General features: G+C 53.3%; 1 protein-coding gene across 3 annotated transcripts in view; it reads left to right on the forward strand.

Annotated features, from left to right (window-relative positions):
* VAV2 (vav guanine nucleotide exchange factor 2) overlaps positions 1-7,379 on the forward strand; it is a 95,539-nt gene extending 88,160 nt beyond the window's left edge. Inside the window, exons 18-27 of one of the 3 annotated variants that reach the window (XM_065737274.1) lie at positions 14-30; positions 316-385; positions 1,248-1,375; positions 1,585-1,659; positions 2,006-2,058; positions 2,790-2,906; positions 2,994-3,081; positions 3,169-3,292; positions 5,806-5,960; positions 6,468-7,379. In XM_065737274.1, the coding sequence (XP_065593346.1) occupies positions 14-30; positions 316-385; positions 1,248-1,375; positions 1,585-1,659; positions 2,006-2,058; positions 2,790-2,906; positions 2,994-3,081; positions 3,169-3,292; positions 5,806-5,960; positions 6,468-6,515 (875 nt within the window). In that variant the 3' untranslated portion in view covers positions 6,516-7,379. The remainder of the gene's footprint in view (positions 1-13; positions 31-315; positions 386-1,247; positions 1,376-1,584; positions 1,660-2,005; positions 2,059-2,789; positions 2,907-2,993; positions 3,082-3,168; positions 3,293-5,805; positions 5,961-6,467) is intronic. The other 2 variants (XM_065737275.1, XM_065737276.1) reach the window with 2 other exon arrangements.
* The last annotated feature ends 2,269 nt before the right edge of the window (positions 7,380-9,648 follow it).

The following is a 9,648-nucleotide window of genomic DNA, read 5'->3' on the forward strand; positions in this document are numbered from 1 at the left end:
ATTTCTCTTGCAGGTTCTTCAGCAGACCAGGTATGTTGTTGGAGGGCCCTTACCCCATATCCTTCCCTATGTCCTTGTCTGGTCTGGCACTCAGCTCATGGTGGGTCACAGGTAGAGGTCTCAGGGGGGTTTCCAGTAATTGTGGGGGCAGGACTGGACACCATTGGCTAAACTTGGCCCAGTCTGCATGGCACCATGGGCTTCAGGAGGTGCCAGCACCCAGCAGAGCCAGGGAGGTTTCACATACTCGGTGTCTTCAGATGGGGAGGGCTGGGATTTCTGTGTTTTCATGGGGAAATTTTCCTCTCTTTGCAGGATTTTCTGAGTGCTGGACCTGGTAAGAGCATTGCTGCATTGCAAGAGGGCATCTTGATTGCTGCTGAAGGTGTCGTGGAGGCTTGAACTCATGGGATGGGGAAAGCTCCTTTTGAAACTTGACATAAGTGCTGGTTGCTGCAGGAAGGGGATGGGATGGGATGCTCAGGGCTCTCCTCCTGCTCCCCAAAGCTTTTGCACTGCTTGTCAGTAACTCCCTGCTCAGACAGAGGAGGGTATAGAGAACTTCCTCTAAAGCAAGCCACATTCTCCCTGGCAGAGCAGCTTGGTAGTGATGGCACATCCCCATACCTGCACATGGTGCACTGCCCTCTGGTGGGAACCTGAGTCACCGTGGTCGCTGCAGCTTCATTTGTATATTTATCTTATTTTTCTTCACACCAACCTTGTTGGAGTGCTGGGCTGCCCTGCCCGTGTTCTGTGTCAAAGGAGAAGGAACAATTTGTTTTTGTGCTCTTCCTGTTGAAAGGAAAGCCAAGCCTGTCAAAAAGAAACCGAATCAGATCACTGGTTTGGAAACATGGCATAAGAGCTCAGTGCTCCCGCTGGGTGGGGAGAGGCAGCTGGCAGCAGAGGTTGGGAAGCAATCTGAAGACAAACACCGTGTTTGTAGTGCACTTTGGGTAGCTTATTTAATGTGTGATTAGTTAAAAGACAACTGGACTTTGGCTGCAAGCTGCTGGGGTGGAGAGGTGCTTCCCAGACCCTGCTGAAGTCCAGCACAGGGCACATGTTTGCAAGCATTTTGCTGATCCCTTTCATTTTCACGCTTTCTGCCCCAAATTCCTGCCTACCATTGCTGCTAGGTTTGCAGTTCACAGGACAGGGAGCAGCAGGTGGTGGGAGGTTATTGCTGTTTTGCTTTTCCTTAGCAGGGACTAGGCAGTGAGACTGCTTTGCATCTCCCCCAGGTCCTAAAATGGTGGCAGTGCAGCACTACCACGGGAACCCCGCGCCGCCTGGCAAGCCGGTGCTGACGTTCCAGATTGGAGATGTGATCGAGCTGCTGAGGGGTGACCCCGACTCACCGTGGTGGGAGGTGAGGGCCCTTCCCTCAGGGAGCTCCTGGCATGTTTTAAGCTGTTGTCATCCACGCTGTCCCATTCCTTTGCCACCTCTTCTATAGCGCGTGGCTGGGCTGGGGCTGCACGGTGCTTGGGAGCTGCATTAGGGTTTGCCCCATCCCTGCATGGCAGAGGTTGTTGCTCCTCTGTGCACCCTGCTGATCCCTGGCTCTGTGCTCTGCAGGGGTGGCTGCTGCAGACCAAGAAGTCAGGTTACTTCCCCAGCTCGTCCGTAAAGCCCTGCCCCGTGGATGCCAGGGTACGTGTGTGGCTGTGGGGTGGTTGAGGGGGGTTTCTGATGCATTCCAGGGGGTCATGAGATGCTGAGAAGGGGCCCTTGGCTCTCCCCAGCCCTTTTTCACTACATGCAGCAGTGCTGTCAGCTTACTTCCCAATTAAAAAAGGCTTAAATAAATGAAAAAACACAGTGCATTCATCCACAGCTGTTTTGGGTGGGGGGGCTGAGGGAGAAGCACTCATCCTTCACGCTGCCTTGCACCCCCCAGAGCTGGTGGCTCTGAAGCTGCCTGGCAGGCAGAACCCCTCCCATGGGTAGGAGCACCTCGTTAGCTGCCAGGCAGTAATGAGCTGTGCTGTCTTTGCAGCCTCCCAACAGCCGTCCGCCGTCGCGGGAGATCGACTACACGGTGTACCCGTGGTGAGTTGTGCTGAGATGTGTCAGCTTTGGTTTTAGTTGTCGCTTTGTCATCAGCTGTGAGTGCACCTTGGTGTCCAGGCATTGAAATCCAGTGTCCGTGGGGATTTATTTCATCATTAGGAAAATGACTTGGGAAGGGAATTTGCAATTCCTGCCTCGGCAGGAGAGGTTGTGCTTCCCTTTCCCCTTCCTTCTTCCTGCTGGCACCATCCAGAGTTTCGAGTTCATGAGTCTAAATTACCATGAGTCTAAGTTATTCCAGCTCCCGTTGAATCCTCCTTCCTCCAGGGATCAATTCCCAGCCAGTGGGGTTTTCTAGGTGCTCTGGAGACATGAGAGACTTGGAATCATAGAACCATTTGAGTCAGAAGGGACCTTTAAAGGCAGCTCCGTGCAGTGAACCAGGACATTTACAGCTCCACCAGGGTGCTCAGGGTCCATCCTGCCCTCAGCCTGTCCTTGCAGGGGATGTTCCATTGCTTGGAGTGTCCTTCAAACTGCATTGCCCATTACTCTTTATTCAGTGGCAGAGGCTGAACGCTTTTAATTCTGCTTGTGAAGGTTGGATCAAATCTGTTTCTCTACTTCCCCAACCTTCACACCCGTAAGAAAGATGCACCTTTTTGCCTAAAACATACCCGTGCTTGAAGGAAGCAAAATCCTAGACCTCAAACGCCCTGGGGAGGCAGCTGGCCCCGAGGAGTGCGGGATGCTCAGCCCCTCTGGCTCAGGTTTGCAGGGAACATGGAGCGGCAGCAGACAGACAACCTGCTGAAGGCCCACGTCAGTGGCACCTACCTGATCCGGGAGCGGCCGGCCGAGGCCGAGCGCTTTGCCATCAGCATCAAGTGAGTGCAGCCCCGTGGGGCACACGGAGCGTGACCCCAGATTGCACGAGCACGCGTTTTGTTGAGTGCCTTTGCGTCCTGACGCAGGTTCAACGAAGAAGTGAAGCACATCAAGGTGGTGGAGAAGGACAACTGGATCCACATCACGGAAGCCAAGAAGTTCGAAAGCTTGTTGGTATGTGCTTGAAGCCTGATGGGAGCATGGCGGGTTGGTGTCGGTCTTACAGAGCATCTCTCGGCCACGTAACCCCGTGCTTTGCAGGAGCTGGTGGAGTACTACCAGAACCATTCGCTGAAGGAGAGTTTCAAGCAGCTGGACACGACGCTCAAGTACCCATACAAATCCCGGGAACGCTCTACCTCCAGGACCTTCACCCGCTTTCCAGGTAGAACCCATCTCAGCCTCAGTGCTGCACTCCCAGTGGGAATCCTCACCCGTTCTGTGGGGCGTGGGCTCGGGAATGATGGGGACTTGCAGCCCCCCCAGCTGCGCTTTGCTGCCTTCCCCCTTGCACTGTCCCTCTGTGCTCAGGAGAGAGGTTGGCCAAGAGATGTGTCACAGCTTTAGTGGGGTGTATTGTGGCTGTCCTGCCCACATCAGCTTGTGTGTGTGGGGGGGTCTGGTTCCAGTGTCCCTGGAGGTGGTTTGAGTCCCAGAGGAAATGTTTTAATGGGGCTGATGGGGGAAATGGAAAATCTGAGCCTAAAGGCAGGAAAAAAAAAGAAGGAAATCAGAGCCAATGGAGTGCAAGATCTGTGTTACTGCAAAACATTTGGTTTTGTCTCAAACTGAGAGCAGAAACGGGGGAAAAAAGGTATTCTTTTCAAACCATTTCCATGATATATTATAAAAGCACTACCAATGGAAAACGGTTCTTAAAAGTTGATCAAAGATCTTTTGCAGTTGCGTGCACTCCCATGCCCTGGGCAGTGGCTGGAGCTGCCAAGGCTGTCCCAGTTCTGAGCCCACACGTGTGACCTCTGCATGCATTGCCCTGTATTTCCCCACCAGCTTTTACAGTGTCGTGCATTATGATTTTATTTTGATTTCCTTCTTAATGCATCTTCTACATCTTTCTATTTCTCTCTAACCTCTTTGCAGCCTCCTGCGCTTCCTACAGCTTTTCTTTCCTCAGTCCTCAGGGCCTCAACTTTTCTTCTCAGAGCTCCTCCAGTCCCTTCTGGTCAGGTACCCCATGGAGAGACCTTCAGCATCCCCAGCTTGAAAGCCATCACAGTGGAACCTGCACAGCTCCTGCTGTCCTTCAGCACCCACAGGCAGCACAGGAGGCTCTGGCCATTCCCTACCAGGGGCTCAGCCTGGAAATGAGTGAATAAATAAATCATGGCTTTGCCAAAAGCAAGTCCTCTCCCCAAAATCAAAGCAGGGAGAAGTTGGAGCTGTTGGTATTGAGAAAGTGTGCTTTAATTACTGAAAAGTTCCGGCGCATTTGGGATCTCGTGATGTACTTCAAGCTCGATTTGCTTATCCCATGTGTTTCACCAAAGGAACATTGGCATCGTGCCGTCTTCCAGCCTGGTTGGCCTTGCTGGCTAAGGAGAACATCTCAGTGTCCAGCAGTTTTTGAGCTCTGGGATCTCAGCCTGCTCAGGAGAACTGTGCTAAGGGGGTGGGAGACCTGGGCTGTAAATGTGTCTGGGGCTCGAGCTCCCTACAGTGGAGTTCTGGCTTTAAATGCATTACAGACCAGTGCCTTCCTCCCTGTCCATAAGGGATCTGAGCATAAATGTGTCCTTGTTATGCTTTTAGTTGTCAGCATTTTCTTTATGCTGGACAAGGAGAACCATCTGCCGAGCCACATGTGTTTTCCCTAAAGCTGTGTTTGGAAAGAACACAACTTCTCAGGGTGTTAGAACAGAAGTTGGAATTTGGGGTCCTTTAACTGCAAACAAACAATGAATTTGTGCTGAAATGGGCTCTGAGCAAGCTCCTGATAAAAGAGCTCAAAGCTGTCTTGGTTCTTGCTCCATTCTCCAGCCTGGTGGGGATGGACGACTGCACGTTGTGTGTCCGCCTCGCCTTCATCTCCATCCCCATCTCCTTCCATCCCGAGAGTTGGAAGTCTGGGCAAAGCTTTTCCTCAAGCTTAGTTCAACCTTGGTTTGCAAAATTATAAAAAAGTAAAAAATCCACATTAATACTCAAAAATCCTGGGACAAAAAGCGTCGTTTAGCCAAAACTCAATGTCCTTTCAAGGCGCTTATTTTTTCTCCACATTTTGCAAACTCCACAAAAACAACCTCCCCCCCTGCCTTGCACCCTCTCTGCTTTCCCAGGAGCACCCTGCAGTGATGGGGCCTGTCCTGTACCTCTCTCCCTTCTCCTCCAGCCCATCCCCGCTGCTCCTCTGTGTGCAGTTCTCCAACAACCCCCTCCCCATGCCCTGCACTTCCCTGCCCAAAGCAATGGAGAGCCACTGCTCAATATCTCTAGGAGAATCCAGTCCCAGTTTGGAGGTAGTTCAAACACAAGCTGACTTGTCAAACCCTTTTTGACAGGGTGGTCACGCCAGGAGCTTTAAATGGTGGAAAGGGATTTTCCCGTGATTCCATCATGATTCCTTTGAAATCTTTCCTTTCGCCACTGCCTTCCCTTCTCACCAAAATGCCCCATCGATCCCCACCGATGGGTCACAGTCCCTCCTGGGCAGCTGTGGGTGCTGTGCCAGCGCTGACCACAGGGCTCAATGAGCAGGATCCTCTTTACCCCTGACCACCCCATTACAGATGAGACCAGAGCTGATCCGGGTCACGGCATTGCAATGGGAGCCAGCACCACGGTGTAAAACCCAGGTTGTACCCCACGGAGCTTTCCCCAGGCTTCAGCTGCTTGATGTGGTGGGGACCGCTCCCAACACTTCGCTCTGTCCCCGTGCAGTGTTCACCCCACGGGTCATAGGGACGGCGGTGGCACGATACAACTTTGCGGCGCGGGACATGCGGGAGCTGTCGCTGCGGGAGGGCGACGTGGTGAAGATCTACAGCAGGATCGGCGGCGACCAGGGCTGGTGGAAGGGGGAAACCAACGGGAGGGTACGTGCAGTTGGTGTCCCAGCCCCTCGTGTCATTGATGTCCCATCTCCTTTCTGCCACTTGGTCCATGTGATGTCCAGATCTGCTCTTCCTTAAGCTTGCGTGCAAGGGAATTAATCATAGAGTTGGGAATGACCACATCTAGTCCAAACGTTGGCCCATCTCCACCATGCTCACGAACCATGTGGTTCTGCACGTGAAAGGCTTGGTGGCCTGGGGAGAAAGCAGCAAGCTGTTGGCATGCCTGGATGTCCCAGTGGCTTTGCAGCACTGGGGACATATTCCTGTTCCCTTCTTCGTGCTGAGGCAGTGTACAGTTGCTAGCTCAGGGTCTCCGTGCAAATTTTGGTAGCAGCTGCTTCTAACAGCTGCGTCACCTCCACGTGACGGGGTCTGGTGCTGTACAGATATCTCAGGGTACAGCATCTAGTGGCAGAGGAGCAGTCCCAAAAATGGGACAGGAGCTTCCCGCTGCTCCCCACCGCTCAGATCTCCGTCTCCCCTCAGGTCGGTTGGTTTCCCTCGACGTACGTGGAAGAAGAGGGGGTGCAGTGATGCTGGAGATGCCCAATGGAAAGCCATCGAGTGCCCAGAGCGATCCGCTGCAGACCACACGCTGCTGCCCCAGCAGCCCGGCCCCACGCCCGCCAGCACTGCCGGGAGTGCCACTGCTCTCCCCAGACTCTTTAGTAAATCTGCTCCTCTGTACAGCGTGTGTGTGTGCGTCGGGATGCTGCCAGCCCCGGCCCTGTTCCGTCTGTAGAAGATTCGTGGTCTGTCGGATGACGTTTGTGTGGCGGCTGCTCCTGGGAGAGCCGCGCTCCCCTGAATGGACAGAGTGGAGGGACTCTGCGTGGTGCCCCCCAGGGGGGTGTCAGGACCTTTATTTTCCTAGAAGTGTTTTAAAATGATGAAGCTGAAAGCCTGGGCTGTGCCCGGGGGTGCAGAGGTGAGCGCACGGGGCTCGGGGATGGGGACAGCGGATGCATCATGTTGGGATGCACCTTGGGACCAGGAACGGAGCTGCTCATCCCTGAAGGATGAGAGCTGTGAGCCAGGGAGCGCAGCTGGACCACGGACATGGGAGGGAAAAAAAGCCCTATGGGCATCCCGAGCCTCTTTCCTCACATCCCCCTCAGCCCCACTGCTGTGCTGGGGGTGCGTGGGGCAGCCCAGGACGTGGGTGAGCTCCCGGCGTTGCAGGGCTGGAGGTGTGCCTTGCCACGTGTGGGTTTTGGAGGCCACAGGGCACCAGGTCCCTGCGGAGGAGCGGATGGGAGCGTGGATTGAGCACCTCGGAGAGGCCCATTCTTCTGCAGCCATACATGTCCCACCTCACTGAGCTCAGTGGGGCGAACCCACATGAGTAAGGGCTATGCTATCAAGTCCTGATTTATCTCAATACATTGTGAAAGCATCTCTTCTTCTCCAGCTGTGTGCACTTTTGGGGGCCGTGAGCGTTGCCCCCTCTCTTCCTCCCACAGGCTGTTACACTGCTGCTCTCAAGGAAACTGTCTGTGTGTGCAGTGCCACTTTGTCCTGAGTTTCATCCATCCATCCCAGTCTGTTCTTCCCCACACTGAGATACGTAGGCAGAGCTGCTGGGTGGAGAGCTGGGCTGGCATCTTCTGCTGGGCACTGCCTTTGCCACCCAGCTCCAGAATTTCCTTCCCAAGTGCTGTTTTGAACAAAGACGTGTGCACATGTGTGTGTGTGCGTGTGTGTGTGTGTGTGTTGGTGTTTGTGGCGAGGAATGACTTCTGAAGCTCAGAGCCAGGTCAGTGTGCTGCTCAGGGCTCTGGATAGGGCTGGGAATGTGTTGGATTCCTTGGGCTCACCACAGCAGTGCTCAGCAGGGTGAGGGGGCACGGTGCAGGGCTCGGGGCTTTACCAAGGTACTGTTTGGTGCTAACCTCTTCCAGGCCAGCTATTGGTGCTCAGCTTGGGATGTGTCCGAGGGGCCCCGTTTGCTAAAGGAGCTGAATAGTTTGTGCTCTGCAGGGGAAAAATTCAGGGTGCAGCAAGCCAGGAGCAGGCAGCTCCCTGCAGCAGCGGGAAGGGCCGTGCTCAGATTTCCCCCATTCTAGAGCACATCTAAGGTGGGTGAGACACACACGGACCAGGAGAAAACTGCTGCCCAAAGCTCTGCCTCAATGCTTTTGAAGCCCTATGCAACCCCTCCCCCAATCTGAGATGGATCCCCTGCGCCTGCAGTGGGCACATCCCTGCAGAAGGGCACAGTGCAGCTCCTGCACAGCCCTCACATCCCCCCCTCCCCCCCCAGCGAGCTCTGCCTCTCGTGTTTACTGTTGTAAGAAACTTGTTTAAAAACAAAACGAAACAAAAAAAGATGGGCTCCGTTTGTAAGTAATCATTCAGGCATTCACCACCATCTATATCTGTGAATGAGAAGGGAAATGTGGGTGTTTTTTTTTGTTGTTTGTTTGTTTTTGGGTTTTTTTATGATGGCAAGAAATCTGTATATATATTTTAGTTCATCGCAGAACATTCAAAATTGCAATGGGATTCGTTGGAAAATAATATGTAAATTCCTGGGGTCTTTCCCTTTGCACTGCACTAATGGGGCAGGATGGGCTCGGGTGGAGGGGTCTAAGGATAAAATGTTTATGGGATAGTTTCTAGCTGGCAATTTGGAAATCATTTGGAGTAGCTTGTAATGCTGGAATAGAATCTTTAGCTGCTACTTAGAAACCCTTTTGCATGTGGTTCTTCCAGACCTTTTTAAGTTACCGTACATCCAAGTAAATCCCACAGCGAAAAGAAAAACAATAATAATAATAAAAAGTGTAATTTTGCTGATAGCTCCTTTTTATTTATTTATTTATTTTTTGGTCAGCTGTGGTTTTTTGTCACCAATAAACCCAACGTGAGAGGGCTGGGTTTTGTGTCGGGCTTCTGTGGGGCTCAGTGCTCGTGGGGACGGATCCTTTCTGATGGTCAGCACCCACACCCCACCCAGAACTGCAGCTCTTCCCATCCTGCAGTGTCAGAGCAGCTCCCAGCAGCTATTCCTCTGCAGCTGTCTCTGTCCTGTTGCAGTGGCTGACGTCAGTAGGTGATTTTTCACAGCTTTCATTCATCTCTTTGGATCACGTTCCCAAATCCCACCTGGCTCTACGTGTGGTGGTGTTTTCAGCCTTGCTTACCAATTGCCCGAGGTGGTGTTGGAGGAAAGTTTCACCTCAGAGATGCCACTGTGAGCTGCTCCATATGGCTCCATCTGACCCTCCCCACCAAGGTTTGCATGGATAAATGGGCTTATTATTCACCATGCCCAGCCCATGCCATGTGCTGTAACCAGACCAAGAGCATCCTTCCCCAGAGCATTAACAGAAGCATAAATCTCCAGCCCCCAGCTGGCTCCAGCCCTGCACACCCCAGGAGGGGGAAGGCTGCCCCAGACACAAGTCCTATTTTATCTTTTTTTTTGGCACCTGCTGACATAATCTCCCCCATCAGCTGGACTGGTCGGGCTGCTGCTCTGAGCAAACACAGCACTGGGACTGACTGCACTGCCCTCTGCAAACAGCCCCATGCCCAGAGCTCTGCCGGCCCCCGAGCACGCCCCATCACTCGGTGACCTGTGGCCATCCAGCACACGGCCACCTCCCTCTGCCACCCCACTGCAGGCTGCCCTAACAACCACACACAGTGCAATCCAGAACCT

Source organism: Cyrtonyx montezumae, unplaced genomic scaffold (genome assembly GCF_038088225.1).
Source record: "Cyrtonyx montezumae isolate F1298 unplaced genomic scaffold, pur_monq_1.0 scaffold_20, whole genome shotgun sequence".
NCBI classification, from domain to species: Eukaryota; Metazoa; Chordata; class Aves; order Galliformes; family Odontophoridae; genus Cyrtonyx; species Cyrtonyx montezumae.